Here is a 16,821-nt window from a genome sequence, read left to right on the forward strand (position 1 = left end):
AATGTGTTGCCTGAGCATGATGAGGATACATAGCCTACTTATAAGAATGGTGTAAGAAAGAAGAAAGATCAGTAACTGCCTCTGAATTATGTGGCTCTCATTTTTAATACACATTTTGAATACTTTTACAACTCAAAAAGCAATCTCCTTTAAATGCAAGTTCCCTTGGAATGATTAACAAATTCATCTCAAGACTCAAACAATAATGAATGAAAACCGAGTGAGATACTTTTTCTTCACATTAGTGACATTGTTTCAATACAGACCTCATTATTTTGTTGTATTTCAAATACAAGATGAGCCTTATATAAAAGTAATTATTAACCACATTCACTTGGTACAGACATGGCTGCTTTTTGAATTAGAGATGAGCTCTTTGTTATTTCTGAGTTTTCCTGCGGTGAGATTAACATTTATTTCAAACACTGAGCAAATTTGAGAGCTCATATAATACAATTTTAACAGATTAAAAAAAATGACTGATTATTGTTTTTTGTAATATTGCTGTTACATATCCAGATTGCCACTATGTCTCCTAAGTAGCAAAATACTCAAACTGAATATATGCATATGTTTGACTGTGCAGATGTGCAGAAATATCTTCACAACCCTTACGGCTGTTGGACGTGACACACTTTTATTGCATTAGGCTGCTGTTTTGTTTGTGCTATCGGTGCTACTCTGCCTCAGGTTCTTTTTGAAGTCTATCTACTTTGACAGATGTTTTCCATAGTCTTGCCTTTATTACTCTGAATTTCGTACAATCACAAATAGTATATATTAATTTGCATACAAATTTGGGGGGTTATGACTGATATAGTCTGATGTTCCTTTGAATCCTCCCTCGTGGGCCTGTGGTTCATCCAGCACATTTTCTCTGATAAACCTAATAAAAGATTTAAGGTTTTACAAATTCATAGTTTATGCGAGATGCATAATTCGCATGTAAATATTTGGGAATACAATAACAGTATATTCAAGAGGTATCTGTTCATATCATTCGTTTCAATAATAATAATAATAATAATAATATTAAAAACATCCTAACTATTTCGAAAAAAGTTACTAGAAAATACCAAAAAAAAAAAACAGGCAAAGAACTAAGAATACAATAAATTTTACTTTTAACAAACTGCTAAAAGAACATGTCATGGAAACACACACAACACAAATGTGTATTCAAACAAAACAAAACAGACACATACACAAGGAAAGAACCTAATTACTGGGATTTGTTTTAAATAGGTCTTTGTCCTCACAATATTTAAGAAATATTAGGGTTTTGTTGTTCTAAATACATTTTTAGAAGGTAGAAAAGATGGGACACTAATTTATGTTCATTTTTAATATAGCCTATAAAAAATAATGTAGGCTATTTTAAGCTAAAAGAGTGTGTAGCATTTGCGGAATCTTTGAGAGCCATGGTCAGACCAAAACTGTTTGGATAGGGCATCTTATTTATATTTACATCAGGAAGATCATTTCTATTCATTTCTACTTGTGATGTTATTCTTAGCTCTCAGCCTATAGATGGCGCTGTTACAGTGCTAGTCGGCGGACATGACATCATAACAAGCGTTTTTGACTCTTCTTGGGTCTAAGCGCGGTCTATTGGAATTTACTAGAAATATAATTTTCTCTCTCTCTCTTGCGTGTGAGGTAATGTACTCAAAAACTTATTTGACACGTTTAATATCTGTTTTAAGTGAACATGAACCCGATGGAGTGTTTAGTTGTTTTACAGGGTAAACTCAGTAATGTGCAGGCTACACTGTTAGCTGATAGTGGAGCTAGCTGGCTAACTTCTAAGCGGTAATGTTAGAGAAAAATATATTTTGACAAATTAAAATGTTGTGTTTAAGGATAGTCTGACAGTGGTTATTTAAGCAGCATGTAATATGCAGGTTTTCATTGATAACGTTCACTGACACTTTAGGGAGTGTTGGAAGTAACATTACTTCACTAGTTATGCTGAATGTTTTGATTGTCATTGTATTATATTACTGCCATTTATTTCAGGTTTGGTGTTGACCTGTGGTCTTGAGTTTCCATGGCTGTACCTGCCCTGCAACAGCCCAGTTATCTTCTGGTTAGTACTAGTGTGTGTGTGTGTGTGTGTGTGTGTGTGTGTGTGTGTGTGTGTGTGTGTGTGTGTGTGTGTGTGTCGTTCTTTCTAACCTTTGTGTCTTGATGTCTTCAGGCCAATTTAAAGGCAGACTGGACTAATAAACCTCTTCATCAAAGATGTCATGAGCTGTGCAAAATTATAGACGATTACCCTGCAAAGGTACAGTTTTCTGATTTATTGCATATGACAATGTTGAAATACCCCTTTTTATTTGTACATTTATTATTAATGTTATCATTTGCAGGGTTGTGATACACTTTTATAGTTTAACATGGAGGATCCGTTGCAGGCTTTTTAAACCCAAAAAGCCTGCAAAGCCTGTTTTTATTTTATTTATTTTTTGATTCATCAGAGAAATCCATTAAGGCAGCTGCGCCGTTGCCCATGTATTAGAGATTAAATGCAGTGTCATCTGCTTGGCACATGGCACTGGACCAGCTGCTGTCCTGCTGCCGCCACTTTACCCTCACCCTGACTTCACTCTGTGCTGTCGCAATGAATGATTTTTGTTTAGTACTGAACTCTGTGACCCCGTTTCTCAGATTAATTTGAGCGTTGGTTGGTCGCACATGCCTGTACTCTCTGTACATGCCTGGCTCTTCTGTTTATTTGGATTATTTAAAGCAGGGTTTCTCAAACTCGGTCCTGGAGGGCCACTGTCCTGCACAGTTTGGCTCCAACCCTGATCAAACACTCCTAGCTGTGAGTTTCTAGTGATCCTGAAGACATTGATTAGCTTGCTCAGGTGTGTTTGATCAGGGTTGGAACTAAACTGCAGGACAGTGGCCCCCCAGGACCGAGTTTGAGAAACCCTGATTTAAAGGGTGGCACGTATGCATCCCTGCTCTTTCAAGAAAGTCCCGAAAAGTCTTGTTTGTGTTTATGACATACATGTTTGATTAGGATCTGCATGCGATCTTTCCCTGGTTGGTGGAGAGCGTGTTCGGTAGCCTGGATGGAATCCTTACTGGCTTGAATCTTCGGTTTCTGCAGGCTCGAGCAGCAGAGTACAACATCGCCATGGACTTCCTGGACCCTAGGTTATTTTTATTTTGTTTGTAATTTTTTTTTTTTTTTACTTTTTTTTTTTTTATGGTATTCTGTGTGTTTTTGTATGTATGACTGATATTACCACTGAGTACAAATCTGATATATACTACTGTTTAAAAGTTTTTGTTTGTTTTTTTGGAAAGAAATTAAATAAATTATTCAGCAAGGATGCATTAAATTGAATTAAATCGATCAAAAGTGACAGTAAAGACATTTATAATGTTACAAAATATTTCTATTTCAAATAAATATCTTTCTGTTTATTAAAAAATCCTGAAAAAAGGCGTTTGACTGTTTCCAAAAAAAATTTAAACAGCTCAACAATAACAAGAAATGTTACTTGAGCACAAAAAAAAAGCAGATTATAATGATTTCTGAAGGATCATGTGACACTGAAGACTGGAGTAATGATGCTGAAAATTCAGCTTTGCCACCACAGGAATGAAATGTGTTTTAAAATATATATATAAAAAAGTTATTTATGTGGATATATATATATAATATAATAGAATATATATGTATATATCTTTTTTTCACAATATTACTGTTTTTACTGTATGTTTGATCAAATAAATCTCTGTAAGACTTCTATCAAAAACATTAAAAAAAATCTTACTGACCCCAAACTTTTGAACAGTAGTGTAAATATTGAAATGCAGCCCTGTTGTAATATATATATTTTTTAATATTTATTCAAGCAGTGGTCCTATGATGAAATTGGTGTACAAACTACAAGCTGAGGAATACAAGTATGAGTTTCCAGTCAGTTATCTGCCGGTAAGTGTGCATAAAAAAAGTTTATGTTTTAAGGAATTATGTCCATTAATTATGTTTATGTTCAGAGGTATTCATTTAGGTTTTGGCGCATCATCCCTGATTTATTTCAAAGTATAAGTTATGTTATTTTCACAGCGTTAATATATCAACCATGTTTGCATTTATTTGTTCTGTATGTACAGGGTCCCATAAAGTTGTCCATTCAGGCAGGGGTTCTGCCGGATTGCCCTCTGTTTCACAATAAAATTCAATTCCCCATGTCAGGCCTTCTATTCCTCAGTACGTCTTAGCTCTTTTCACCCTCACTTTTGTGTTTTACAATAAAATATGTTGTATAACCTTCTGTAACTGTTACAAGGCTGTTTCATCACTCTACATCTTTCTTTCACATATCTGTTCTTAATCTTTCACAGATCCTTTTGAATATTATATGTTCAACTTTGCCTCCAGTCTCATGGCACCAAAGGTAAGTGCTGCAGTCATTTTTATAAAATATATTATATAGAATAATTAGAAGCGTTACACAATTTTATTGACTGAACGTTGAAATGTTGTTTAATCATCTTTTCAGAACTACCCTCCAGGGCAGCATGGGAGTTGCTCAGACAGTGCGTACTTTGTGCTTGTCGACACCTACCTCAAGTACTTCCTTCCTACAGAGGGAAATGTGCCTCCATCACCTTTCTCAGACACCAGGGGCACTGTGGCCTCTCCTGCTCCGAGGTATCACAATGTCATTTTTAAAGATCCTTTTCTCAGCAAATAAACTCTAGTTTTATAAGCTTTTATATGCTTTTTCTCTCAGGTCTCCCAATGTGCCTTATGTTGGAAAGGGTGGTTACAGCACCGGTCTGTTAAAACGTCATATTACCCATCAACCCTCAGTCAACGCTGACCCTGCCGCTCAAGAGATCTGGAGGTCAGAGACGCTTCTGCAGGTAGGAAAACATGTTCTTAATTCATGAGTTTACTTAACGATTTGGTGTGTACTCATGCATAAAGTTGTGTGTTTCTAAAGGTGTTTGTGGAAATGTGGCTCCATCACTATTCTCTGGAGATGTACCAGAAGCTGCAGTCTCCTCAGGTGAAGGTAAGAACAAGATACAGGCCATTAAACCTACACACTCCCTTCTTCCACTGCGCACGGCTGGCTGGCTGAACACCACCACCCTCCAATGCTTCACCCCTTCACTGCATAGGGACTGCTGCACGACACCCACCCTGATTTATGCGCTTCCTCTCCCTCTGTGAATGACACACATGTGCTCTGTTTACAGATATATCCTATATTATTTTTGTAAGCATTTTTAGAGGGGGGGGATTCCTGTTCATCATCACAGTCATTCCGACTGATCTAATGTCATGTATATCTGGTATTATCCACGGCACTAAAAACCACAGAACTCCCTTTTGTGGTTTTGTCTTTAAAGGACTTTAATACTAAATGCGTTTACATAAAAAATTAACATTTTACACCACTTTAAAATTAACATTTTGCTTAAATCAACATAAAATAACTATTTCTATATTTATTTTGTATATAAAATATTTTATTTATTCAAGTCAGATTTTGACATTGCAGTTGACCCAGCTTATTCCATTCTTTAAAACTTGTTTTTGCTCTTACAAAATTTGCAAACAAATGTAATTTTTATTGTGCAATACATGAGTATGAAGGGTATATATTACATTATGCACTACATATTGGTTGTAGTATATTATGTAATGTATACTTAATATATCTCCCTTCTATAAGAAGTTCATGAAAATGCTTTCCTTTTTTGTTTTGTTTTTTGGTAATCTCTTTAATTGATGATCATATGGTAGTTTTCTAACTAATCGGCTTCATTTCAGATCAAGCTGTTGATTTAAAAATGTTAGCTGAACAATTGTGTCTTTTGTAGCTGGCTGTTTTAAGCATATTGCTGATGCATTTCATGTGATTTTGGCCATCTTGTAAAGCTCTCTGGTAGTTTACTGGGGACCCCTAGTGGTTTCTGTAGTTGAGAAGTTTTTGTGTAGAACATCAATCTCCCTTGAACTGTTTTATTTCCTCAATGACTTGCCTGTTAAAATCAACCCAAAGTCATATGACTGCTGGAAATAGAAGGGAATAAAAGAGAAATACAGTTTTTTAGTTCATATTTACTGTGGTCTCTGTTGCTTGATGATTTGGGCAGAATAAGCACACTTAGCACATTACATATTTGGCATGTGATTTAAGTAGTAGAATTATTGCTTCATGTTCGAGTCCGCATGATGCAGCCCGCTGGCTTCTTGATATGTCTTCTTCAGTCTTTGTTCTTTGGCTGTGGGATGTATGTAATCTTTTGGTGTCTTTGGCTTCCGAGTCTGTTTCCCTGTCCGTGCGTTATTTACAGTCAGTATATCAGTGTAAGTCTCCCTCCAGTCAGCCCAGGTCATATTAAGTGTGGCATCATTTATTTAACATCTTTGTGCTGGAGATTATGAACTGAAAGTCACCAGTTTACTGAAAATGAAAGTAATAGTTCACCCAATTAGAAAAATTCAATCATTATTTAATCATACTCAAGTTGTTCTGAACCTGTATGCTGTTATTTTGTTTGTATGTAACAATTTTTTTTTCTTTTTCATGTAATATTACATTTCATATACTACTGTTCAAAAGTGTAGGGTCGATAAGATAAGTGTTTTTGGAAGAAGTTTCTTATTCTAACCAAGGCTGCATTTATTTGATCAAAAGTAAATATTAGTAATAAAAGTAATATTATTATAACTCAAAATAATTTTCTTTTTTTTATGTATTTTATTCCTGTGTTAGCAAAGCTGAATTTTCGGCAACTATAAACACATTACATACAAAATTAAAATATCTGTGATTAAGATTTTCTTCTCCATGGAAAAAAATAACTATATGGATTTGGAATGAAATGAATAAACTGACAGAATTTCCATTAATTGGGGTGAACTGTTAAACTCTAGTGAGTAAAAAAATCTGCACTGTAAATATATAATTCTGTTTGCATGGCCTGAATTTATTTAGCAAAAATGACCTACTTTGTCTGAGAGTAAATTGGTGACTTATTGGTATATTTCATGGTGAAAACTTTAAAGATGCAGTGTCTCCTTTTCTGCTCTCATAAGATCCATTCGGTTTTATTTGGAATTATAGAGATTAGACAAAGCTGAAGGCAATAGAACACTTCATCAAACAGACACTTCTCTTGAGAATCAAGGCTCACATTACAAATAATGTTCCTTGGTTGCCTTGACTACAGTTGCAGGCTTTCTGAGGCAAACACTTCTATTTAGTTTATGCCATCGTTTATACTCTAGTTAGCAGCATTCCTCAATTTGTTTTGCCTTTTGAAAAATGTTAGTCACAATTTCTGTGTCATTTTAATAAGAGTAGCCTATATCCACTTGGCCATATTTCATCAAACTTGCATAGTTAGAAAATCTTTAAATGCCTCTCAGCCTTTCGCTAGAGGTTTGCCTTGGTACGAAAAGGACAACTGCATCATCTTCATGTTCATTGCATTTGTGTCTTTTGTGGTCAATATCGATTTGTCTCTTTCTTTCCTTTTGTACACCCCCATTTCGGTCCTGACTATATCCAACTATTTTTCTCGGATTGCACTCTCTCCTTTTTCCTTTCTATTCTCATGTTCACTGCCCTGCTCCTCTCCCCTTTTTCTTCCTTTCCTCCCCCCCACCGTGTTCCTCTCTTCCCCCCTCTCCTCCACCCGTTTGTGATGAGTCCTTCAGCTGGCGTTGTTGCAGTATCGCCTCAGTATGTCCAGCATGCTGTGCCAACCCCCCGCCCCACCAGGCTCTGGGACCCTCCACACATACCAAGTACTTTTACCTTTTCATTCAGTTCCACGGGCTTTCTGGAGGTAACCTCAGATTAGATAGGAGTTAGACTAGGGGTTGGTTTTAACACTAAGGTTTAAGCCCAGTTGGGAGATTTGGTCTGATTATAATGTGTGATTGAATTAATGTGACTACTAACTTGTCTTGTGATCTCTTAAATAATTAGGATATATTGTGATGTTTATTTACATTTTATGTGATCTGCTCTTTTTATTTGGTGTAGTTTTCTTTTATTTGACGTGGTTGTTCTTATGCCTTGAACTGTGCATACGTTACTACACCACACAGAATATCCAGACCAAATTGCCCAAATATCTTTTGTTTTGTAAAATACCTTGTTTCAGCTGAATGTGTGAAGCCTCTGGTCTGATGGTTTTGAGAAAATATTACACTGTGGATGATGCATGTTTACACATGGTATTGACATTCATCTCAGATGATCTGATCGCAACTGGACAAATGACTGATCACATTTACACCCGGTAGTAACAAATGTTTCTATTGCATTTACTGTGACCACTTGTGATTGATTCAGGGAGCTCTTTTTTCGGCACGTTTGTTACCACTTTTAGCTTAAGAGTGCATTTTCTTTACAATTTTTCTTTTTAAATTTTATCCAAATAAAAGTATTTGTTTATCTTTTATTTACATAATATTTCAAGCAGAAAACTCATTCTTATTTTAACCCTTATAATGCACAAAAAAACTTCAGATTATTTTCGGATTTCTGAATTAGTTCTGACCTTGTCGAATATAAGCATAATGCAGTCGTAACTTTTTGAGTGATTTCAAAACTGTATCTGATTAATAGTTTCTCGTTAATGACTGCATGTCCAAACATTTAGTTTCACATATTTCTACTACACTTACAACTTTTAAAAATTAAAAACAAATTAATAACACAAATTATACTTGAACTTTAGCAAAACCAGTGTGATGCAAGGACTTTTTTACACATTTTTATGAGAATACATTGTTATATGGAATCTATAAAAACAATTAATGAATTTAATCGAGCTCCTTAAATGAACTTAAGATGTGTGCCCTTCAAATAATCTGTCACTGCAAGTAAATGTCAGTCAAACCAGTTAATACCAGGTATAAATGGGGTCTCAAATTTTTTTTTTATAATCTTAAAAGTCTGACTTGTGTTTGTGTTGTTTGGATGATGTCTTAGGAGCCCTTCACACCTACGGAGGAGCACGTCCTTGTTGTGCGTCTCCTAGTCAAGCATCTGCACGCTTTCTCCAGCAGCCTGAAACCTGAGTCGATCTCCTCCTCGCCCTCTGCACACTCCCACAGCAGTCCTCTGGAGGAGCTCAAGCGGTGGGTTTTTACAACCTGCTAGCATCTGTCAGCTTGTCCTGAGGATCAGGCTATAGAACTAAAACATCTGTAAATCTAAGGTGGCATGTCGTAAAGAGGAGCTATTCACCCGATCAGGTGCCGCGGACTTGATTGAACTGTCTTCTGTTTTACTGCTCTGTCAATAAGCCTCCACTCTCTGTCTCCCACAGTGTAGTGGTGCAGAGGTTTGTCCAGCAAAAGCTGTATGTCTTTCTACAACACTGCTTTGGTCATTGGCCTTTGGACGCCTCTTTCAGAGCGGTAAATGTCCTTGAGTGCTCACTGACATTTGGAGCCTACTTTATATGTTGGCAATAAACATTATGTGCTGTTCAAATCATAGTGAGGGCCATGATGCTAAAGAAATGCATTAAATGTAATTCAATGTGTTTATTTTGTTGTTTTAGATACTAGAAACGTGGCTTAGTTACATCCAGCCCTGGAGATACACTGGAGAAAAAAACAACACTCAAACAGATGGCCAGAACAGAACTGTTCCCGATAAATGGTATTTATAATATTGGGTGCTTGTTAAAGGATTACATACACTACTGTTCAAAGTGTGTGTGTGTGTGTGTGTGTGTGTGTGTTTTATTTGAGCTCCAAATCAGCATATTAGAATGATTTCTGACGGATCATGTGACACTGAAGAATAAATTACATTTTAAAATGTTAAAATAGACATTTTTAAATTGTAATAATATTCAACAATATTACTGTTTTTACTGTATTTTGATCAAATACAGCTTTGGTGAGCATAAGAGACTTCTTTCAAAAACTCTACCCCAATCTTTTTAATGGTAGTGTACGATATTTCACAGAGAGCAGTTGATGCGACCTTCAGATCAGTTTACCAAAATGATTTTTGGTCTTTGTCATTTACAGGGCCTCATTTGTCCAGGAGAATCTGCTTATGTACACAAAGCTTTTCCAGGTCTTCTTGAATCGAGCCATGCGCACAGATTTGGTCAATGCCAAAAATGCCCTAATGATCTTTAGGGTCGCCAAAGTCTTTGTTCAACCAAATCTGTCAGAGATGATCCAGAAAGGTATTTTGGGAAATATGAATGAATGAATTTTTGATGAATGTTTTATATTATTTTATATTTTAAACAACACCCCATGGATTTTTATTATGATATGATAATGTTTTTTGTTGTTTTTTTATGAGCAAATTAATGAGATTATATCTCCAGGTGAGCAGCTGTTCTTGGAGCCAGAGCATGCCATTCTCCAACGACAGAACCGTGTCTTCCTGACACCTTCACATGGTGGCAGCTTCCTTTCTTCCCGCCAGCCAATGGGGACGGACAGCGTCTTCAAGGTCAAAAGTCATGTTTATAGCCTGGAAGGGCAGGACTGCCAGTACAACCTGATGTTTGGTCCGGATCTACGGAAAACTGTAAGCTGACAATTAATTCTACATGTGCCAAAAAAGAGTTGGTGTTTCTTGCAAAATCAGTGTTAAATGCATACAATAAGCAGTCCGCTCTTCATGAATGGTGTTACCACAGAAAGGAATAGTATCCCCTTAAACCCGAAGTGTACCACCGGCGGTACTTTGATCAACTATTAATGAGTGCCAAGTAGTCCCTCTAAAACGGAGTGTACCGCCCGATCAACACAAAATGGGTGTCATTTGAAAGTTTAGAGTCTGAACTTTACAATGAATGTAGCCAATTTGATTTACTCCTAAGTAGTGCTGAGTTATTTGCTGATAAATAGAATTTATTTTTTCATAATCTATAAAATGTTTTGAACTATGTACTGCAATGTGTCAAAAACATCATACAGCTCATGATACCTTCACAGATATTGAAAATGGCACATCATTTTTACAGCATATTATTACAATTAAAATGAGCCCAAAATTAACATTATCTATTGCGTTGATCATGGAGGAACAATTTTAAAAATGCACATTAGGGGGCGTCAAGGGCTGAACAAAAAGGCTATCTTGGTTCCAAATGCTGTAACTTTGGATTACTTTATGCAATCACCACAAAATTTGATCCAGGTGCTGCTCACATTTAGGGGAACTTCACCAAAGAAGAATTTCCCTCTACCGTATTTACTTCCGAGTTATTGGATGTCAAACAAGAAAGATATGCAAAAATGATATGTATATATTTTTTGTCTTTTATCAGCAGTTTCTCGGCATGAGAATGTCCAAATGTATTGTAAAATTTGAAAAGTGTTCTATCAAGCGATACCTACCTTTTGACTCTCCTTGCTATATTTTTGGAGTTATGAGTCTTTAGTTTTGTGTGTCACTCTAAAAAAACAACTCTAAAAATGCCTTCAGGGCTTAAGGGGTTATAGACCATGATTCCTTCTGTCAATTGCAGGTGTTAAAGCTCATCCAGATTATTGCTCAAGCCCGACAGACTGCCAAACGGATATCGGATCATTCTACGGAAATGGCTGCAAACAGCTCTTTTCTCTCGTGGTTTGGCGTCGGCTCCTTAGATCACAACAACACCTTCAGTGGAGGAGAGATGGACGATTTGGGAGAGGGTGTGAAGAAAACTCACGAGTTCCTGGACAAAGCCCTGGACTATCTCTGTCAAATATTCAGAGTCAGTCTATTCCTGCTTTTATTTAGGATATACGTCAAAAGTTTGGGGTCTGTAAATTTGTAAAAAAAAAAAAAATTGTTTATATATATATATATATATATATATATATATATATATATATATATATATATATATATATATATACATACATACATACATACATACATACATACATACATACACACATATATATATATATATATATATATATATATATATATACATATATATATATATATATATACATATATGTATGTATACATATACATTTTTTTTTTTTTTTACAAATTATATATATATGCTGATTTGCTGCTTAGCAAACATTTCTTATTAATGTTGTGCAGCTTAATATTTTTGTGGAAATTGTTTATATAAAAAAAATTCTTAGACCACAAACTTTTGAACGGCGGTGCATGCATTTATTTACGTAGTTAATTACATGAAATGAAAGTTGAATGAGCTGATTTTGGTTCTTATGTTGTTCAGTTAAATGCTGGGCAGCTGTCTCAGCTGATTGTCAATGTAGCGTCTGTAGACAATGAAGGAGCGTCTAAACAGCTGCCAGACTGCATCCCGAGTGAGAATGGCCTTGTGCTAACAGACCTGGGCAGGATGCAGGTGAGTTTGAGAATGGCGAATTTCTTTAACATATTCTTTAACAAATCATAATGATTTTCTACCTGTATAATTTCCTTTTTTTACAGATCATCAATGGTCTCCGCCGATTTGAAATCGAATATCAAGGAGACCCAGAGCTTCAACCTATCAGGAGCTACGAAAATGCATTTTTGGTTCGACTGCTGTTCCAAATCTCAACCTTTATAAATGCAAGAGTAAGAATATTACTTTAGCCTGCAATGTAATCCAAAATTAAACCTTATTATGGTCTTGCTTTGCATTTAATTTCAGTCAGATGTGACCATATTGTTTGTGTCTTGTAGTTGGGAGACCACATGGAAGCGCTGTGTTCTCGACAGGACCTCCTGGGCAGACTAGGACGACACTACCTGAGCAGTACCTCGGTTGTGGAGCAACGGCGGAAGAGCCCGGTGACGCGGCAGATGAGGGAACGTCCTCAGCGAGTCCGTCTCAGCCTGCGGGTTCTGGCCAGCTATCGCACCCTCCTCGTTCTCCTCCTGCTCTACATGCTGTTGGCACTACTATCATTCGGTGTTCTCTCCAGCACTGGACTCATTCTCATCGTCAGCTTTCTCTATGAGCTCCTCTTGAATATCTTTAATGAAAAACTAAAGACTCAGTAGATGGAGGTTCATCATGCCTTTTTTATATTTTTTTTTATGTCAATACAAAACTTCAAGCAAAGGTGCATGAAGGTTTTTATATACAGTATTTGCACTGAAAGTGTATTGGTACATTTAATGACAAATTGAACCAGGAATGTTGTATGCAATACACGTTTTTTATTTTATTGTTATGAAATGTGGTTAATCCAGTTTATCAGTCATTGAGTTCATTTATAATGGTGTTTTGCCAATGTGGTTGTCAGAACAATCCAAAGTTTTAACTGGCTGCATTTCATTAAACATAATGTGTCTCATTTGTGTACTGGATTTTCACTGCTGTATAAACATAGATAAGTATCAGATCTCCACTTAATTTCACACTGAAAGAAGTAATGCAATGCCATTGTTAAATCTGTTATTTCCCAGCTGTATTGGAGGAAGTAGTGCTGTTACCATAGCAGCCACTTCCAGTGCGAGAGGAGTGAACCGTTTTTGAAACATGTATTTGCAGAAGGAGTATTTGGTAAAGCATAAGTTATGACGCAACGTGGCAGCGAAACGTCATCCGCTTGATTAGACGCACGTGACGCAAAGGTCGTTGTGGGAATCAAACTTGTTTCACAGTGAAATGGATACGCGAGTCGACTCGCTGCGGAGGAATATTGACTTCCTACAGAAGCAGCACAGGGAAACTCTGGAGAAATTACATGGTGAAATAGATAGTTTAAAACGGCAAAATAAAGGTAAACTTATGTTAAATTACCTTATGTATTTTACAGGAATAATGTTTTGGCCTTTTCATGAACATTACATTTACGTGTAAGTGGGGACATGGTCCGTACACTTAACAACAAAATGTAGGCTAACATTTTTATTTTAATTGGCGTAATTTACTGAAAATATGACGATAACCTGTACCGTTAATAATGATGCTGTGTGGTTGTTATAATAATCTCTGCTTGCTTGCCTGTGAGTTTAAGGGATAGTTCACCCAATTCTGTCATCATTTACTCACTCATGTTGTCTATGATTTTCTTGTGAAATACAAAGATGTTGTTTGGTGGAATGACAGCAGCGTCAGTCACCATTCACTCTCACTGTAAGGAAAGTTGCAATGAAAGTGAGCTGAGTTATCATGCAGATTTAGGACAACATGAGGGCGAGTAAATGATGATGGCAGAATGTTAATTTTCAGGTGAAGTGTAGCTTTAATGAGGACGGGCAGTCGGGCACCCGCTGTTGCCTGGTGACGTCGAGCTACTGAATGAAGAGAATGACAGAATGGCGTTTGTAACCGCTGTGGGTGGCAAAGTATCAGTTTACAGACAAACGTTTTGGTGTTTTGTTTCTGACTGTCAAAAGGAGATTTGTTTGGTCAACTCAAATGTAAAGGAATTTTGCTTACACCAAACGACCAGGTGAAAGAAATACACGAGAAATAAATGTTTGCTGATACTAGTTGGCTATCATAGGGCCTACTAGTTGTCACAGATGCGATATTTGAGTCAAATATTGTAAATGCATATTTTTGTTTTTGCTCTTGGGTCAACAATGAAACACTTTGGAGTAGTTTTCATAAATGTCAGTTTGGGACAAGTTGTTACGAGTTTTATCTGTTGTAATTTTATAGCCTTCTTTTCATTATTGTTTTATGTTGGGTAAAACGATATTTAGATATTTTCCATTTCATGATTTTTGTTTTTCGTAATTGTTTTATTGTTCACGTTTTCTGAAAGGCCATTGCATTTAACCATAAGGCGCATATATTATATACAATATGTTGCAAATAAAATAGTACTCTTATATTGAATATTATGAATAATATTATATTATAAAAAATAAAATAAAAAAGTAAATCCACGTCTGGTTTCCCTGCATGATTCATACATGCATTAAACTGGACATATTAATTAAACATCATTCTCCATTCTGTATTTTTTTGTTTGATTATGTGTTACAGATTTGCAGTATAAGCTGATAATGGAGCCTCCAAAGTTGAGCAGTCAAGGTTAAGTGACACTTCTGTTCTCTCACACATTTTCATAAGACAAATATATTATTAATATTGTAACTTGCACCAAAATCCCATGACAGGATCCAGCCGTATTCAGAGGCGTCACACAGAAAGCAACACATTCCAGAGAGACAGACTAAACTATCTGGAGCAAACTTTGGAGGACACCTGCTCATCACAAAGCACAGAGATCAGGTGCTTGCAAAGATTATTATTATTTAATAATATTATTTAATTAAATAGTTATTATTATAAAGATCTAATAAGTGGAAACATACATTCTGCCTGCAGCAGTTCTTTAAACTATAGAGAAACTAGATCAAATACTTCAGAGACCCTCGCAGCAGACAGAATAGAAGCCAGAGCAGGATTCATCACTTCTCTTCAGCCTCTAATGATCCAGTGTAGTCCACTTCAGGCCCCTCGACCTCCCACCCTACAGGAATGTGAGGTCATCATACGCCAACTGTACAGCGCTAATAGCCTGCAGTCCCAGGAGGTGAGACCATATTTCTCAACCTCTCTCACTATACAAGATTGACTATATATGATGCATTTTAATTTGTCTCCTCTCAGATCCTACGTGTGAAGGCTGTTCTCAAAGACATTGTTTTCAACAAGAAAATCACTGCAGAGAATTACATTTTGACCAAGGCTTTTCTTGCTGATGGTAAAAGGTAATTTCTTTATCACTACATTTAACTTCCGCATCTCAAAAAGCCTGTCATATTTCACCCCAAAATCAAAGGAAATTTCTTTTTTTTATGTATATATAATGGAAATATTAAAAATATAGGTCCCTTTATATTAGGTTTCTTTAACTGTCATAAAAAATGATAGGTACAATTTTCTTATTGTGTTCATGTTGATTGCAAAACTTTTGCTGCTATTGAGATAGGATATTAGTGACAGGTTTAGTGATATGGTTAGGTTTAAGGGTGGGTTAAATTGTAAGGGAAGGGTCAACAGTGTAATTATAGATTATAGAAATTAAGGTAACACTTTATTTTACAGTGTCCTTGTTACATAGGTTACATGTACTTACCATAGTAATAAGAGTAAATTATGCATAATTACATGCAATTAACCCTCAACCAAATCCTAATCCTATAGTAAGTACATGTTAATTATTATTACTCAGTATAATTATACTGTAACAATGACACTTTAAGTAGAATGTAAAAGAAAGTGCATTGTATCAAATGATTAATTTAAATGTTAAAGACGCTTCATATAAATGGGGACCTGTCTGTATATATATCTATATCTATCTATATATCTCTATATCTCTCTCTCTCTCTCTCTCTCTATATATATATATATAAAATGCATGTATATACACACACATCTTTTTTTTTTTTTGTTGGCAGAGCTGAAGATTCAGAGACATTTCCTCAGATTTCTTTCCAAACCCTGCCTAGAGGACTGTAAGTCCATGCTTGTAAATTTATTTTGTTTCTATCCTGCCTGTTTTGGAGATATCAACCTTTGCTCTGTTACTATCTGAACAGACCTGTGTCTCAGGCTAGTAAAGCAGAGAAAGTGATCCTCCCTGCCCTCAAACAGACCCTCAACAACAACATAGCAGACAGACAGAGGAGAACTCTGGCTGTGCAGAGACGTCGTCTACAGAGGACTATGCGCTGAAGGACCAGTCATGTGCTTATATAACTACATGTATTTGAGTTCTGTGCCACACATTTACGATTGAAACAGCAGTTTAAATGACTTTATTGATCAAGCAATGCACAAACAGTTAAGGCTTTAGTGTATTGGAATAAAGAAAACCGATGATTATTCATGTAGATAAAAAAGACAAAGAAA

At 36.0% G+C, this 16,821-nt stretch overlaps 2 protein-coding genes across 7 annotated transcripts; both read left to right on the plus strand.

The window, feature by feature from the left end:
* Positions 1–1,548: 1,548 nt before the first annotated feature.
* Positions 1,549–13,035, plus strand: smpd4 (sphingomyelin phosphodiesterase 4). 4 transcript variants are annotated; one of them, XM_079846586.1, is made up of 20 exons: positions 1,549–1,659; positions 2,020–2,089; positions 2,201–2,287; positions 3,032–3,168; positions 3,877–3,955; positions 4,138–4,234; positions 4,369–4,421; positions 4,527–4,678; positions 4,761–4,893; positions 4,974–5,045; positions 7,706–7,795; positions 8,991–9,139; positions 9,331–9,421; positions 9,568–9,668; positions 10,046–10,209; positions 10,357–10,562; positions 11,509–11,739; positions 12,226–12,357; positions 12,444–12,572; positions 12,681–13,035. In XM_079846586.1, exons 2-20 carry the CDS (start codon positions 2,051–2,053, stop codon positions 12,999–13,001), a joined length of 2,463 nt encoding a protein of 820 aa, XP_079702712.1. In that variant the 5' UTR covers positions 1,549–1,659; positions 2,020–2,050; the 3' UTR covers positions 13,002–13,035. The 4 variants fall into 4 exon arrangements, with proteins under 4 accessions (XP_079702712.1, XP_079702713.1, XP_079702714.1 ...); XM_079846587.1 differs by having other exon boundaries at positions 3,880–3,955; XM_079846588.1 differs by lacking the exon at positions 7,706–7,795.
* A 79-nt stretch (positions 13,036–13,114) lies between these two features.
* ccdc74b (coiled-coil domain containing 74B) lies at positions 13,115–16,644 on the plus strand (the record flags this gene model as incomplete). Of its 3 annotated transcripts, none has more annotated exons than XM_079846590.1 (7): positions 13,115–13,726; positions 14,944–14,991; positions 15,078–15,192; positions 15,289–15,496; positions 15,574–15,674; positions 16,368–16,424; positions 16,509–16,644. In XM_079846590.1, exons 1-7 carry the CDS (start codon positions 13,612–13,614, stop codon positions 16,642–16,644), a joined length of 780 nt encoding a protein of 259 aa, XP_079702716.1. In that variant the 5' UTR covers positions 13,115–13,611. The 3 variants fall into 3 exon arrangements, with proteins under 3 accessions (XP_079702716.1, XP_079702717.1, XP_079702718.1); XM_079846591.1 differs by having other exon boundaries at positions 15,292–15,496; XM_079846592.1 differs by lacking the exon at positions 13,115–13,726 and adding an exon at positions 14,254–14,282.
* Between the last annotated feature and the right edge of the window lie 177 nt (positions 16,645–16,821).

The sequence above is a fragment of the Squalius cephalus genome (genome assembly GCF_949319135.1).
Source record: "Squalius cephalus genome assembly, chromosome: 17".
In the NCBI taxonomy this organism is placed as follows: domain Eukaryota; kingdom Metazoa; phylum Chordata; class Actinopteri; order Cypriniformes; family Leuciscidae; genus Squalius; species Squalius cephalus.